Source organism: Pocillopora damicornis, chromosome 6 (genome assembly GCF_964200805.1).
Source record: "Pocillopora damicornis chromosome 6, jaPocDami1.2, whole genome shotgun sequence".
Lineage (NCBI taxonomy): Eukaryota > Metazoa > Cnidaria > Anthozoa > Scleractinia > Pocilloporidae > Pocillopora > Pocillopora damicornis.
The window spans coordinates 4,502,511-4,520,000 of NC_142675.1; the positions used below are offsets into that span (position 1 = coordinate 4,502,511).

The following is a 17,490-nucleotide window of genomic DNA, read 5'->3' on the forward strand; positions in this document are numbered from 1 at the left end:
TTGCCATGAGACGTTCAACGCTTCTTAACTCATAATAACTTGGAGGGAAAGAAGTTGACTTTGTAAGGCGAATATATAGGCAGATTGATTTCCTGTTTGCAAAGTAATACTAATAACGTTACAGTCCATCAAAAATAGTTATATACATGCGCCAATAGTGTCTTCAATAAGATATCATACATTATCTTTGGTGTTATTTTTTATTGTACCGGATATTGAACTGAGAATAAAAGGTTAGTTATAACGAATATTATGTTATTTTTATCGTTTGTTTCTGATAATTTTCGTTATTGGTATAATACGAACAAATGTAGGAACCTTCCAGAAAATTTCAAAAAAAAATTCGAAAAACTATTTCTGAAAGTTATTTTTATCCATCGGGACGGAAAACAAATGAGAAGATGACAAATAAGAAACGCTTTCGACATAAAAGAAAACCAACAACAAAGACCAGTATTTATATATTTTAAGAATGGGAATACTTAATACTTCTATGCAGAAATGCTTAACCATCACTTCAATACTAAGATTTTTTCACCAGGGTTATTCAAGGAGAAAATTAAAATGCCCTGCTGCATTCCTTTTCCTGTTTCCAGTATTTCCGTTCATGTTCACAGCTTCAGTGACGTCCTGAAATATCATCGACTCGACCAAAGTGAACTTAGTTTAAAATAAAAAAGAAATTTTAAAAAAAATTTGTTTCCTTTGAATTCACAGTCGATTCCTCTCACCACACCCCAGGTTGGTATCGAATAAGATTTTAGGGGGCCATGGGTGTTCCATTCACTGATTGTTTATTCAGTAACAACAGTTCTATCTTATTCAACTTTAGCAACTAAAAAAACAGGAACTTAAGATGAAACCAGATACCGAGTTGATTGTTATGACAGTCCTCTACGCCATCACGATGCTCGTAGCATTTGCAGGGAATGGTTTCCTCATCTACATCGTGTGGAAGAAACCTGAAGTCAGATCAGTGACAAGCTTCATATTCGTCAACATGGCCATCGCTGATTTGCTGCTAACCTTGGTAGTGATGCCCTGGTCGATTTCCATAATATATACAGACGGTTTGTGGATGATCTCGGGAGTATTTGGAAAAGTCATGTGCAAAGGTGTTGTATACACTATCTATGTAAATTTATCAGCATCCATCCTCTGTTTGACGTTCATAGCGATCGACAGGTACTATGCCATCGTTCATCCCCTCCGCCGCCATCTTTGGTTTCGAAAGCCTAAACTAACCGTTCCATTTATTTGGATTTGGTCACTGGTCTCCATGTCCATTTTCCTTGTTATTCAAACCGCGGAGGACTACAATAATTCTTCCTATTGCACGCTATCTGTTTACATCTTGGGTGATCCAGATAGGGCTCTTCGAGGAATATACCTGCTCCTTTTCGTCGTCAACTATGTCATCCCCTTGGCCGTTATTTCTTGCCTGTATACCATCACTGCATGGAATTTATGGTTCCATGTTACACCTGGAGTGAATGCTTTTAGAGAAAATCGAGCGCAACTAGAAACCTCCAAGAAAAGAGTGGTTCGGATGCTCATTATTGTTACCTGTGCCTTTGCCCTTTGTTGGCTCCCACCACAAGTGGTCCACATGATGAAAATCATTCACGCATCTAAGGCTGACCTACATATACAGCCGATTGTCAGCTTTGTGTGTTTTTGGTTTGGACACGCCAACAGTGCCGTTAACCCATGGCTGTACATTTTTCTGAGCACCAAGATAAATATGGCATTTACCAGGATCGTCAGTAGAAAAAGCAGCCGGTTGCCTTCAAGTCTCGCCATCAAAACATCAGATGCCGTCTTACCACCTGAAGATGAAGGAAACCAGAATGAATCAAGAATATAATTACCAATTTGGTAACTGTAAGATAGAAACTCGCTTATAACGGATTTGCGTATCACTAATTATATAATATAATACAAACACCTATATGCGGTTTCATAAAAGTTACTGTCAGGAGTAAACCGAGTAATTTCATAAGAAATTGATAATTGCAACTAATTTCGACAATAACCGTTCTATCGGCTTGTAAGAATAAAAGGGGGGATCCGTTGCAGAGTGAACTATAGGAAGAAGTATACTAGCATTACTTCTTCGATGATTGAGGCAGTGTGGTGAGGGTGCTGAACTAGTGATCTAGTGGTCACAGGTGAAAGCCCTCTACCTTATTACTCGCTAGATTTGTTTCGTTTTTCCCTCAGGTCGATTCTTTGACTCGCTTTGTATACAGCCAACTGGTGTGCCCCCTACTGGTTGGGATTTTTAAACACTACATGATTGTTTACAACGTCTGTTTTCCAATTTGATTGAAATGGTCATGAAACCCCCATGGGGGTATTGGTCAAAAAGGAAACATTGACATGTTTCTTCAGTGTTGCGGGTAGCATTAATTTAGTGTATTTGCACAGCGTTTTCGCGATAATAATTTAACAAACTATTTCAGTTTATAATTAGCTGTTTTGGAAGGAGATTTGTGATGGGAATATTACTTTTCCGAGGATGGCAGCAACAATGTAACCTGTAAATGTGTCCGCAAACCTTCGCTGATGTACCTCTGGAAAGAGGTATATTTGGTTTTTCTAGTATGAGCTTGTTGTTGTTTCTTGCTGAAGTAGTCATCAAGGCTTTTAGCTCTACTTAAGTGTAATTTTTGAGATAAAAATATAGGTTTTATTTTTTATTTAGTTGCGCATTTTCGAGCCCCAAACACACTAGCGAAAGGTACCGGTTTAGTTAATTTCTTTGCGGTACACAGAACGTCATTGCCTTCTTAGTTGTCGCCGGATTGCTATGTTCTGAAAGCTGCTCTTGTAGACTAAATTGTTGAGTAGTGATAAGTAAATACAGGGAGATTTTGGATGCGACCTCCTTTTGAAAAGGCCTCTATGGAAAAAGAGAGTGTAGGGAAGTGTTCTTACGATTCATGGTTTTTTAAGGTTAGCATTCAAAGATTGTGCCAGTCTTGCCCACTTACGATAGGTTTCACTGTTGTCTTTCTCCTTTGGTCGTGCAATTACTCGAACTTGAATCTTTGTCTCTAAACTGGTCGTGTTGAGTACTTTATTTTTAGTTTTTTAAATTTCACTTGTAAACGTCTTAGCTGATTATTGTATAGTCGTTGTGCGAGTCTCATCAAGTTCAGAGGCCCGTAAGATCTTTTTCTAATTTTAATATTAACAATAGTTTGTGCTGACTCTATTTTTGAGGCTTGTTTCTTGAACAAAGACGTTCGTCGGTGGTCATGTTTGGTATTCAGTGAACTTGTATACACTTGACCGGGTCAGAATTTTGAACAAGGGGTTAAACTCTGCGAAGACAGTCAGCGCATTACCCACATGTTCACTAATAAGGTACTTTAGAGCGTGCACGACAGTGAGTAAAAGAGAGATACGATTTGATCAGCTACAGAAAATGTAATAAAGAAGAAGAGAACTAAAAGTCTTGGTGTCTCCTGATTGTGTGGGTTTTCCCAAAAGCTAGTTTTCCTTGTCATTGCATCTTTACAGAAGCTTATACAATGGACAACTAAAGAAGTTGCTCAAATACCCATCTACGAGACTGTTGCCAAAGTCGAAATAAAAATGAAGAAAGTTTTGAAGCAAAAAGGAGAGATGCAAACATATTTTACGATACTATATTTTATTATTCATCGCGAGAAATGTATAGAAAATCTGTGCATGCAATAATGCATGGTTGTAATATTTTTCTTGCTTAAGGGAAACACTGAAGTACCGAGTAATCCCAAACAAAAATTTGTTTCAGTTGATTTCCTAGCCTTTGTTACCTATTCTGTTCTTTTGACTTTGTGTTTTTGATTTTATTTTTGGCATAACAGGAAACGCAAAGTTACTGTGATAGAGATTCAGCTTTAAAAAAAAGCGTGCACATATTAATCAAACGATGGTGGAGTGTTAACAAGGTTAACAAGCCTCACTCCAAATCAAAGGCTTGGCAACTAAGTACACAACTGTAAAATGGCCTATTCAAAAGGAAATAGATTGTCTAGAAATCCTGAAAGACTGCGAACGTTGTGGAAATGCATAATAAAGTATCGTATTGATAAAGTAAATAACACGATTATAAGGTCATTCAAATCAGAATCCCGCGGCATGATCCTTCACGATAAAGTTTTATAGCGAAAAGTGGGTCATTTCGCTCTAATGCCGGATCATCTCCGAGACATAATTTGCGTAGTTATATTTATGTTATACAGATACGGCACGTCTCGATGGATCAATTTCTCTTTTTAGTAATGTTTGGTTGAGTGGCGTGAAATACACGTTTTTGCATACATTGTGGTGGTTTATCAGTAACATAAACCGCCCAAACTGAGTCAGATCAGAGTATCGTCAATGTTCTCGAAATAAACTGTTTTTCGTTGCAGTAAACATCAGCAAAAACCAGGTGATGATGTTTGGCCCTTGCGCGCTTTGTGCTTGGGTCATAAATCTGAGCGAAAAAAACTCGGTCCGTAAAATGCAGAGCGGTCCTCGAACTCGGTTACTAAGAGGTATCTCGTGCTCTTCAAACTTCCCGGGTACATCCATACCTCGATTTTCGCACGCTAAGCATGGACCAATTCTTTATTTAACAAATAAAGAAGCCTTGACTGTGCTCTGTTCTGTTATAAAGCACGCAGGAAGGGGCTAGAGCACGAAAGAAGTGTAGGGAGAAACACGAGACGTAGTCGAGTGTTTCTCCCTACACTTCTTGAGTGTCAAACCAGCAAAGTTCACATTCTACGATAGTTTACAAACTAAAATAGTTCGGCAAGTCAAATTTAACACTTTTGCCTGAAGTTTTTTAGTCTCTTATATAGAATCTTGAAGTGAAATGTTCAGTGAACTTCAGTCGAATTGTGGCTCATAAAAACACGCGAGTTTTTTCACATGTTAAGGTAGAAAACAAACTGTTCAAGGCGAGTGTATTTTGAATGAACGACAGCCGAATTCACCGGAATATGAAGATCGCTCGTGATGAGAGCTCCGCAAAACTCGGCTACAGTGACTGATGTGACTTTCCACTCAACGTATCGGATAGGATATCAGAGCAAGCTCTTATTTTTTAACTCGAAGGGCGGCCGATGTAGTTTCTGAGGGTTGCTTTACTGTGATGACCGGAGATCGCCATGATGAGCGTGCCGCGACGAACTTCAGCATGGTCATATTCGCTCAGACACCGTCATGATTGGTATGAATTTTAACAATTATGCCAGTTTGGTTATATTTTTCATTATTTCTGTTTTGTTCTGTTTTGTTTTTAACATTGAACTTCATATACTACAGGAGTATTAGCTGTGTTTGATTTTTATTACCGTACGTAAGCTTGCAATCTAACTGAGCGTGAAAATCTTTAAAACTCGGAATGTTTATTTTGTTTTTCCTTTGAGGATTTTCGTATCTGCTCACGTTTCAATAACGTAAATTACGGCGCCTGGTATGTTTACAAACCTTTGTTTGATTCTTCTGTTGCTACTTACCGGCTCGCTTCAGTTCTGAAATTTCACGGAAAAAGCTAAAGAGAAGTCCCGGAAAAGGTCGAACATAGTACAATTGGCAGATGGCGTGACAGCTTTAGCTCAGCTCTATGCTCTATACTCTCATAGAGGACGCTCTTTCAACCAGTGACAGCGTGCGTTATATCCGAACTTTATTATGATATAACAAAGCGCGCGTGCTTGCCCTAAATAAGTCCTATTGAGCTGCTATCAACAAAATCTTTATTTACGCACGCCCGTGTGTAAATAAGATGACGTGAGTATTTTTTTTCACCTGGCTTCAGAGTTTCCGTCCTGTTAGGCTGCAGTACAGTTTTCCTTCTCTTTGAAATATGGAAGAGACCATCGAAGAACTGCCCAATTTTTCTATCGGCATCGACCTTTTAGGTCCTTATCCAACAGGCAACAAAAATAAAGCCGAAAAAAAAACTCGCAAGTTGCACGTTTCGCAAATTTGTCGGAGGACGAGTTGCAGCAAATTTTGGCCGAAAGACATTCACTGGGAACAGAAAAGGTGACCAATTGGTCATTTGCAAAATTTAGGGTAAAATTTCCGCTTTTATTGTTGTTTTAACTTTGTTCAACCTGGGGAATAAAGTACACGGTTGTTAATGGGCAATTTACCAAAACCAAAACAATCACAATTGTAGTCTATCACAATAAAAGGCTTCTTCGCGCAGATCCTTGTCGTCGCTCAGTTTGTTATAAAAGAATTTACTCATACTTTTAGCTGTGCTTATATCGATTTATGGATGCACTTGAGATAATAACGTAACGTCAGAAGAGCGGTGTTCTTCTAGTCTACTGTTATGTTTTGATCTAAATTTGATGCGCCATAGTATACTGCACCATTACCTAAAAATAACAATTTGGTCATCATCAACTGGAGCTGTCATGGTCTCCATTTAGGGCAGTAGAGGTTTCCATATGTCAGCCACGTTCACCCAGACTGTAGGTGGAAGTTATAATCCCATAATCAACAATCATTGTTAATATGTGTTTTGGCGTTCGACTTCGCAAATATTCATTTAGTCTGGGTTTCCTCATTTCTTGTTTACACCAGGAAAACGTTATCCATCTAAAATGGAAATTTTCGGGAAATGTTCTAGTTTAATTTTTTATGAAGAAGAGACTTATTATTCTTTCCTGTGATCAGCACTTGTCATGTTCTGCTGGCATTTAAATATTACCCTGAATCAGGTGTAGTCTCCAGAATCACGTTTGAATCTAAACTGGGATGTCTTCCTTAATGGAACTTGTAAAATAATCATCAAAGGCTATCTTAGATTAAAAATTTGAAATACGTCTTCGGGTCAGTGAAAATAACGAAATTTTCGAAAAATGGCTTTCTGCAGTTGGGATTTATTTGGCAAGGAATTGGGGATTTAAGATCCAGGGCTGTAAATATTACAAATGAATGAGGAGACAAGATATGGGAGTTTCGTCAGTCGGATTCGAAAAGACAGATCGGAAAAGCTACATAAGACACCCACTGTAATCCGCTGTAACAATAAATCAACCATGTACACATATTTTCCAAAATTCTGATTACTAAAAAGTCTTAGCGAAGACCGTGTTACCACGCAATACATACGAAATAAAAAAAATGATAATAAATTCAATGTTTTTCAGTTATTTTGAAAACTAATAAGTCTTTTAAAAATATCGATGGCGACGGCGTAGGCACTCTGCCCGCAAAAATAGCTGCATAGAAAAAAGTAAACATATTTTAAGTAATTTGTATAACAAAACGAGGGTATTCGGAAAGCTACAACACAAAAAAAACCTGATTCAGTTGTAGATGGTAAGTGATGTAAGCTTCATTCCTCTGATGTAATTTGATCATACCATGAGCTTATCTTTTTTGTGGAAATGATTAAAAGGTCGCTGACGATAGTTGAAATATGGGTAAGTTTCTTGGCCGGATTTTCTTGTGATGAGGTCTACTTCCTGATACTGCAATGATTCCTCAATCATACAAATCCTATATTCAATAAAACGGTTCACGTGCCGCTCTAGCTACGGAGACTTGAAATATTTCGCCTTGGTTAAGCTGAGCGGTGCCTATGTTCCAAGTTTATTCCAACACTTACTCAACCATACGAGTATTAGCGGCGAAGGCCCAAACTGGCGCAATATCTTGCTAAAATTTAATGTCTTTTGTAAGATAGATTATTATGCTAAAGATCCTATGTCAATTTGCATCTGAACAAAAGAGTGTTCATGCAGAATTTTTGACTAAATTAGCTTTCGTTCTCGCCAAGTTTTCTCTTCTGCGCCTGAACAAAAATGAAAGAAACTTCCGTACGTTTTTGTCTTCAAAAAAGTTGAAGATAAATAATTGGGCGGTCCTAGCTGTTCAGCGTCAAATTATTTGCAGTTGCTGGTTTTGAAGATAATTTTTCAAAAAAGCAATTCCTATACTTATTGTATACGCAAAAAACTTTTATTCTGGCTGCTTCTTTTGATATCAATGCGACATGATCTGAACAAAAACTGAAAAAAGGCTGTATTCCGAAACTTAAATGGTTAGATAATGTGAAGCTGCAAAGCGCCGCGTCAAAGCGTTATTCCTGTCCCCTGTCAATCCACCATCCATCAAACATAGAATGAACTATATTATGAACAGTTAGGCTGATAGAGACTCGTGAGGAAATGTACTGCACTTTTAAACATAAAGGCCAGAGTTGACTACAGATTCTTGAAGTCAAATTAAAGAAACAACGATAGGAAACTATATCAATTAATTCATGAAAGAGAGCTTTTCGTGTGTGCTCTATTAAACAAGTATTTACTCCGGCACTGTCTTAACGGGCGTTAAATTACCGCGTTTTATCGAGAGACAAAATCGGCAAATTGATGTCGGATTTCCATTAAAAATAACTATGATGCAAAGAAAATCTTTTATAAATTTAGAGTTTTGGTTCTGGCGCGGACTTTACCCCTGCGGTTGCTTCGCTTGAAGCATATATTCTTCTAAAATTAAAGTTAATTCATCGTCCACTATTTCAGCATGACAGCGCGCATTGCAGAACCGTCTCATTATTTCATTGTCATGGATCTGTCAAAAATACGTGGGAACATTGCATGCAATTAAATTTCGATAGGAGGGCTATGAGGTAAAAATAAAATTGACCTGATGGCGACGGTTCCATAACGGAATTTTGACATTAAAGTGATCCGAAATGTGATGAGTGCTTTCCCATGATTATGCAGGCTATGAAAAGACAGTGTAAGGAAACAAATTTATGTGGAGTTTTCTCCAGTTTCTGTGCATTGTTACGATCGACCATCATCGAATTCTAAATGACAAGCCTTGCGTTGAAAGACGCCATTGACTCGAGGTTAAATTATGGTTTTTTTTTTATCAAACTTAATTGCGTGTTATTTGCACAGTGCATTATTTTTTGTCGAACTAATAGAGCCCACTGAAGGTCTGTCATTGATTCACAGCTGTTCATGATCAAGAACAAACCGACAAATTCACAAAGAAGTAAAATGACATACTTAGAAGATAATTTCGCAATTTCCCCAGATTTCCTTCACTTTCCTACATTAAAACTTTCTCTTTGGTTCGTCACACTGTTCGTGAGACCACTTGGCTAATTACTCACCTCCTTTTTGAGTTAATCGTGAATTTCCGCACGCAGAGAGGGTTTCCTTTTTGTTTGTTTGTTTTGTTTTATTCAAGTTTTTTAATTAAAATCAACGAGGAGATCTAAAGCAAAAATGGGATTATTCATAGAACGGACTTTAAATGACATGTGACATGTCCTAATTCGATGGTAAATGAATAATTGTCCCTATTCAATAAATTATGGGTAACATCCATAAAAAATACTATGCCTCTATGTGACCCAACACACATCTACCATATATGGCTCACTTTGAAGACAAATAGCTTCTAAATGGTGTTCATAAGTTTGACATCTTGACGGAGCTCTAAGTGGTTTTTTTTTTTTTTGCTCTTTAAAGCGGAAGACGTAAGCCCGTGTTTACGTGCCTTGGAAATCAATATGGGGCATGTTGGATTTGAGATCCATGGACATTCATAGCAAATCATTTTGAAATGGTTAAAAACAGAGGTGATCAGGAATATGCTCTTTAGTTCATCAGAGTTCATCAGTCTCGGGCCACTGAGTTCTAAAACCGTTGGACTGAGGAAGCAACCTTATCGATCTCCAAAGGTATACCGCGTTTCTTATTTTAGATCAACCTGAAAAAAACACTTGGATCAGTGCGGTTGAAATGTAAATTTTTCCCTTTTTTTAATCTTCCTTTAGTACTAAGAGGCTACAAGTCTATTTTCTGACAGTGGACTTCAGTGCATACTATCGCAGGTACGTTGAATTGCCATGAGACGTTCAACGCTTTTTAACTGACAATAATTTGGAGGGAAACAAGTTGACTTTGTAAGGCGAATATATCTGCAGATTGCCTGTTTGCAAACTAATACTAATAACGTTACAGTCCATCAAAAATAGTTATATACATGCGCGAATGGTTTCTTCAATAAAATATCGTACATTTTTATCGTTTCTTTCCGATACTTTTTGTTATAGGTATTATGCGAACAAATGAAGGAACCGTGTAGAAAATTGAAAATAGTAATAAAAAAAAAGCTGTTTCTGAAAGTTATCTTTATTCATCGGGACGGAAAACGACAAATGAGAAGATGACAAATTAGAAACGCTTTCGTCCTAAAGGCAAACCAACGACGAAGACCAGTATTTATATATTTTAAGGATGGGAATACTTAATACTTCTATGCATAAATGCTTAAACATGACTTCATTACTAAGGGTGCGTTCCTTTGGGAGGATCCGGATTTGGATTCGTGATACAAGATCGCACAGATCACGGTGCGTGAAAGGAACGACGTTTCAGACGAGCTCTCAGAGAATTTCAAAAAGTACGCTATTTTAAGACTATGCACGTGGGTTAGTGAGCTCTTCCCTGAATGGTTCGTCTTATTGCACGGGCTTTTAGCACGCACTATTCATTAGAAGCACATTTTTTCATGGTAAACTCAAACGATGGAATTAAAACAGAAGCAAATATTGATTACGATATGGATACTTGGGAACCCTGAATGCCTGCGATCAGTGGCCGATCGATTCAACATTACAAAGTCGATTTTATTTCGAGTTTATCGCAGAATTTGTGGAGCGATTGCCAACAATTTTTCCGGTCAATATATGAAGTACCTACGTGTTTAAAATTGAGCACCGCTGGGCAAAATAATTAATGTCGGATCCTTCTTCTAAAGGAACACGTTGATCCGTATTTACATCGCGCAGATCAGTGAACCGATGAATCCTTGTCCAGCGTGGATTTGATAGATCACTGATCTGAAAATGGATTTGATCAAAAGGAACGCCGCAGATCAGAAATCCTGATCCGGATTCTCCCACAGGAACGCACCCTAAAATTTTTACACTAGGGTTATTTATGGAGAAAATCAAAATGTCCTGCTGCATTCCTTCTCCTGTTTCTTTTAAAATGTTACTTTTAAAATGTTTTGCTTCCTTTGAGTTGACAATCGATTCCTCTCACCAAACCCCAGGTTGGTATTGAATAAGATTTTAGGGGGTCATAAGTGTTCTCTTTACTGATTATTTATTCAGTAATAACAATCTTATCCTATTAAACTTTAGCAACAGAAAAAACAGGGAACTAAAGATGAAACAAGATACCGAGTGGATTGTTATCACAGTCCTCTACGCCATCACGATGCTCGTAGCGTTTGCAGGGAATAGTTTCCTCATCTACATCGTGTGGAAAAAGCCTGAAGTCAGATCACTAACAAGCTTTATGTTCGTCAACATGGCTATCGCTGATTTGCTTGTAACCTTGGTAGTGATGCCCTGGTCGATTTCTGCAATATATACAAGTGGTTTGTGGATGATCCCGGGGGTATTTGGAAAAGTCATGTGCAAAGGTGTTGTATACATTGCTTATGTCACTTTAACAGCATCCATCCTCTGCCTGACTTTCATGGCGATCGACAGGTACTATGCCATCGTTCATCCCCTCCGCCGCCATCTTTGGTTTCGAAAGCCTAAACTAACCGTTCCATTTATTTGGATCGCGTCACTGGTCTCCATGTCCATTTTTCCTTGTTATTCAAACTGTGGAGGACTACAATAATTCTTCCTATTGCATGCTATCTGTTTACATCTTGGGTGATCCAGATAGGGCTCTTCGAGGAATATACCTCCTCCTTTTCGTCGTCAACTATCTCATCCCCTTGGTCGTTATTTCTTTCCTGTATACCATAACTGCATGGAATTTATGGTTCCATGTTGCACCTGGAGTGAATACTTTTAGAGGAAATCGAGCGCAACTGGAAACCTCCAAGAGAAGAGTGGTTCGGATGCTCATTATTGTTACCTGTGCCTTTGCCCTTTGTTGGCTCCCACCACAAGTGGTCCACGTGATGCAAATCATTCACGCATCTAAGGCTTACCTACATATACAGCCGATTGTCAGCTTTGTGTGTTTTTGGTTTGGACACGCTAACAGCGCCGTTAACCCATGGCTGTACATTTTTCTGAGCACCAAGATAAATACGGCATTTACCAGGATCGTCAGTAGAAAAAGCAGTCGGTTGCCTTCAAGTCTCATCACCAAAACATCAGATGCCGTCTTACCACCTGAAGATGAAGCAATCCAGAAAGACTCAAGAATATAATCTCTCTCATAACATGAAACTTTTATTACTAATTTGGTAACTGTAAGTTAAAAACTCGCTTAAAACGGATTTGCGTATTTCTAATTGTATAATATAATACAAACACCTATATACGGTTTCATAAAAGCTATTGTAGTAATCCGAGTAATTTCATGAGAAATTGATAATTGCAACTAAATTTCGACAAGAACCGTTCCGTGTATATGCATACCGTTTTCGGGATAATAATTTAATTTTAACAATTTCAGATTATAATTAGCTGTTTTGAAAGGAGATTTGAAGAGCCTTCGGTTATGACATACACAATTAAAGCAAAAGAAATGCTTATGGACCAAGAATCGTCTCATTCCGTTTAGAGTGGAATGCGCTAACCACTTGGCCATACGATCTCTCTAAAGGTTGTAATATTTGTTCTTTCTTTTTCGTCTGAATTTGTTCTGAAATAAAACAATCTTGAACAAAAAAAAAGAAAAACAACTGAAAAGTAAAAGAGAAAATGAAGCTAATATTCAGGGGCTTGGACATCTCAGAAGAGTATAGAGAAAGAGTTCAATTTTCAGAACTATCCAGCAACTTTTTTGTTGTTTTCGTTGTCAAACGAGGTATTTGACAGTCATTACCGGCGATCTAGCTAATAAGCGATCTGGCTAATTAGCGAAGTAGCTGATTAGCGCGCGCGAAAAGTGCAATTCACCTGTCCGCTATATACTAATTTGGTTTGTTTATTCATAATTTTCTCATCGATATTAAGCAATCGTTCCCTTAAAGTTTTCTTTATTTCTGTAGCACACAATGATAGTTTCAGCTGAAATCCAAGCGAGAGCTCTGTGTAATGGGGCGTTGATTTTGTTTTTTAGGTTTCAAGTGTCATAGGGACAAAATGGGAACATTAAGAAAAAATGAGATTTTCAAGGGGACCTCAGCAATCCCTCGACAGAGTTCATAAGAAAATATGCACTTTATTTAAAAACTAGCAAGCAGCTGGGAACATGAAAAAAATAATCTGAGACTTCGTTAAGAATTTGAACATCAGACCTTCCCATGGTGCCTTAAACTACGGAGCTGCGTTACAAGCCAGTTTAGCATAGTGATAAGATCGGCAATCAATACTTGCCGGAATATTCATCAGAAACTTTCGAGGGGGGAGGGGAGGAGACCCTTAGTAGGTGGAGTGAGAGCACTCGCCTCCTCACATGTAGTTCCGGCCTGAGTTCGACTCCCCAGCGATTCCGGAGATACTTGTGGGTTGACTTGGTTGCTGTTTTTTTTTCTTTCGCCATCCTAATTTTTCTCCCAATATTGATAACATCTATACAATTTTTGGATTATCCAGAAAAATAAGAATTCCCGTGAAGAAAATAACCGCGATTGCTGTTGGAGAAGAGGTCGAAAAAAAAAAACAAACAAAACAAGGAACGTCTCAGTGAACACGACGAGACAAATATCAAATTCCTAAAAGAGGCCATCGATTGCATACCTTTGGCAAATGAAGATGGAGCTGATTTTTAAAATAATTATCGCTTTCATTGTTAACCCTCCAAGCGGGCACTTTATTTTTATTGCAGGAAAGGGTGATTGGGAGGATGGAAGCTACAATATAACCTGTATATGTGTCCGCAAACCCTCGCTGATGTACCTCTGGAACAAAGGCACATTTGGTTTTTCTATTATCACCTTGTCATTGTTTCTTGCTGAAGTAGTCATCAAGGCTTTTGGGTCTACTTGAGTGTAATCTTGGAGAGCTAAATAAAGGTTTTATGTCTCATTTATAGTTGCGCATTTGAGAGCCCCAAACACACTAGCCAAAGGTACCGGTTCAGTTAATTTCTTTGCGATGCGCAGAACGCCACTGCCTTCTTAGTTCCCGATTGCTATGTTCTGAAAGCCGCTCTTGTAGATTAAATTGTTGAATAGTAATAAGTAAATACAGGGAGATTTTGGATGCGACCTCCCTTTGAAAAGGCCTCCATAGAAAAAGAGAGTGTTGTGAAGTGCTATAACGATTCAAAGTTTTTTAAGGTTAGCATGCAAAGATTGTGCCAGTCTTACCCCCTTACAATAGGTTTGACTGTTGTCTTTATCTTCTAGTTGTTCGATTACTCGAACATGGATTTTTGTTTCTGAACTGGTCTGATCGTGTTGAGTACATTATTTTGAGTTTTTTAAATTTCAGTCGTAAAATTTTTAGCTAATTATTGTATAGTCGTTGTGCGAGTCTTATCAAGTTCAGGAGCCCGCAAGGTCGAACTCATAATTTTAACATTAACAATATAGTTTGTGCTGACTCTATTTTTGAGGCTTGTTTCTCGAACAAAGACATTCGTCAGTGGTCATGTTTTGATGTGTTTAGTGAACTTGTATAAAAAATACATTTGACCGGGTCAGAATTTTGAACAAGGGGTTAAACTCTGCAAAGACATTCGGCATATTGCCCACATGCTCACTAATAAGGTGCTGTAGAGAGAGAGACAATTTGCTCAGTTATAGAAAATGTGACAAAGAAGAAGAAAACTAAGAGTCTTGTTGTCTCCTGATTGTGTGGGTTATCTCAAAAGCTAGTTTTCCCCGTCATTGCATCTTTACAGAAGGTTATACAATGGACAACTAACGAAGTTACTCAGACACTACGAGACCGTTGCCAAAGTCGAAGGAAAAATGAAGAAAGTTTTGAAGCAAAAAGAAGAGATGTAAACATATTTTTACGTTGCTAACGCTACTTTATTTGATTATTCATAACAAGATATGTATAGAAAATCCCTGCATGCAATGATAGAAACTGATAGAGAGCCAATTGTCTTTGGCTGGGAATCGTCTGTGGAATTTGTGTGAGTTGATTAGCAAGAGAGTGTTATATTTCTTGTAATGGTAATGAGGGGGAACCCCTTTCACGAAATCAGTTCATTAGAAATCAATGTAAACTAGTTGAATTTGTGTTTCACTGATGATCAAGAAAATCAAGAGCAGGATGGTTACAAAGTGAGAGAGCTAGTGGGGTATTTAAGGAACAAATTAAGTCTGTCTTTATTAATCGGCACCGTATTAAGCGCCAATTGTCCAAGACAATCGAGGGCCAGTTGTCTTTGGTTGGGAATCGTCTGTGGAATTTCTGTTATTTGGTGAGCAAGCGAATGTTACAGTTGCTTTCAGTAGTAATGAAGGAGAAACCCCTTTCACGAAATCAGTTCGAGACAATCATGTTTACCTTCTACAAATAGCTCTTCTTGAATTGCTCTCAGTAGGTGTGCAGACAATTTAATAATTAAACGCTCTTTGCCTTTGTTCGAGTATAATTTGAGAGTATCATAAGTCTATTATTTTGATTCTTAGCCCCTGGAACCCAATTTATCAGGAAGCAGCTCAGCTTGGGAATAGATATATTTTTGTCAACATGTTATCAATGCCTAAATCAGATAGCAGAGCCAACTTGACAAGGTGCAGTTAGAACAATTCAAGAGAGTACAAATTATCTTGTATTTGAACAATGCCATCCACTCGATTAAAGAAAGAATCTTTTAATACCCTTTGTGCCAGATGAAATCTGTTGATTTCGAAATAAAAGGGTTCAAAGCATTTCTAGGGTGAAATGCCAAAATAATGGGTGATGGAAAGCGCTGGTTAGCGTAAATACGAAGGATAAAAAATGCAGATCTTAGTATTACTGAGGGCCATTTTAATGATTTTTAAAGTATATTGATGAACGTAGTTATTCAGAAATTGGTTCTCTTGAGTCAATGCAGAACTGTAGCTCTCTGAAATGTATTGGTTCTTCTGAAACAATTTCGAGAAGTGAAAATCCCGTTGTTTATTTAGTTAACTTCTGGCACGACATGATTGTTTTAACAGAAGGTTTGTTTGACTTGAAAATACACACTGACATATATTTTTTTATAAACGGTTACACCTATTAAGTTTCACCCTCTTCATCCGACGTCAACCGCACACTTATGAATTATTTAAAAGAGTACAAAGGTGTAACTTCTTGCAATCTGCCTTGCTGACCTTCAGAGCCGTAAGTTTCTTCTAGATAAGCGACAAACAATAGGATGTACAACGAAAACTTCTGGATATCCATGTTTACGTCTCAAAATAAGTTACTGTCGGTTGAGGTTTGTGATATATCTTATCAAACGAGTTAAAAAAGTTCCCAGTTCCTTCTTAATGCAGGGTATCTGCGTGCTGGAACAAGAATACGGGTTCAATTGTCCATTTTGAACAGGAGTGAGGCTAAGGTTGACCTTGTTATTATACAAACCCTGCTGCTTTTCTAAAGCAAATTACTTTGTTATCATGCTAACTAGATACTGATCTCTATCACAACGTTAACAAGGTCACCTTCAGCCTCACTCCAAATCAAAGGCTTGGTAACCAAGTACATAACTGTTAAATTGCCTATTCAAAGGGAAATAGATTGTCTAGAAATCATGAGTACTGCGAATGTTGTGGAAATGCACAATAAAGTACCCTATTGATAAAGTAAATAACACAATTATTAGGTCATTTAATTCAGCCTCCCGCTGCATGATCCTTCACGATAATGTTTTATAGCGAAAAGTGGGGCCTTTCGCTCTGATGCCGAATCATCTCCAATACATAATTTGCGTACTTATATTTATGCTATACAGATACGGCAAGTCTCAATGAATCAATTTCTCCCTTTGGTAATGTTTGGTTGAGTGGCGTGAAACACACGTCTTTGCATACATTTTGGTGGTTTATCAGTAACATGACCCGCCCAAACTGAGTTAGAGTATTGTCACTGTTCTCGAAATAAACCGTTTTTCGTTGCAGTAAACACCACCAAAACCAGGTGATGAAGTTTGGTACATGAGAAGTCCTTTAGGAAAGAACCAAATGGCAAATTTATTGCCAAAGCCGTCAAAAATTCTGGAATACGCAGTAGAGTCATTAACCACTCTATACGGACTTCGTCCATCTCATGTCTCCTTTCAATGCAAGATGCAGATACCTCAGAAAATTTTGTTGGTTTATAACATAACTATTGCTGTAAGTACTATGGTCAGATGTAGTCCATACTAAAAGATCCTTTGGTAGCTCACTATACGGTATCAAGACCCAAAACAAAAGCCTGACAGATATGGTGATACGGTATTTCCAGCGATGCTTTGGTTATGCACTAAAGCAGGATAAGGGTGATGAAGAAGGTGTGCGAAATGGTCTGAAGTCTATCGTGCCCCATGCTTATGGTGACTATTCTTCCTATGGCAACTGGTGTGGCTACTTGAAAAATCCTGCATCCTACAAACACAGAGGCCTTCC

At 38.0% G+C, this 17,490-nt stretch overlaps 1 protein-coding gene and 2 pseudogenes across 2 annotated transcripts in view; all 3 read left to right on the forward strand.

The window, feature by feature from the left end:
• The first annotated feature begins 740 nt into the window (after positions 1-740).
• LOC113671123 (G protein-coupled receptor 83-like) lies at positions 741-3,460 on the forward strand. Its single transcript, XM_089210327.1, has one exon. The coding sequence runs from the start codon at positions 857-859 to the stop codon at positions 1,865-1,867; it is 1,011 nt and encodes a 336-aa protein (XP_089066453.1). The 5' UTR covers positions 741-856; the 3' UTR covers positions 1,868-3,460.
• A 7,720-nt stretch (positions 3,461-11,180) lies between these two features.
• LOC149043539 (orexin/Hypocretin receptor type 1-like) lies at positions 11,181-12,405 on the forward strand (annotated as a pseudogene).
• A 3,466-nt stretch (positions 12,406-15,871) lies between these two features.
• LOC149043540 (uncharacterized) overlaps positions 15,872-17,490 on the forward strand; it is a 2,434-nt pseudogene continuing 815 nt past the window's right edge. Inside the window, exon 1 of the transcript XR_016187844.1 lies at positions 15,872-17,490. This exon is cut by the window's right edge and continues 58 nt beyond it. The product of XR_016187844.1 is annotated as an uncharacterized LOC149043540 (transcript).

Coding starts and splice junctions, on each gene's coding strand:
- LOC113671123 (XM_089210327.1), top strand. CDS start 857: ATGAAACCAGATACCGAGTTGATTGTTATGACAGTCCTCTACGCCATC.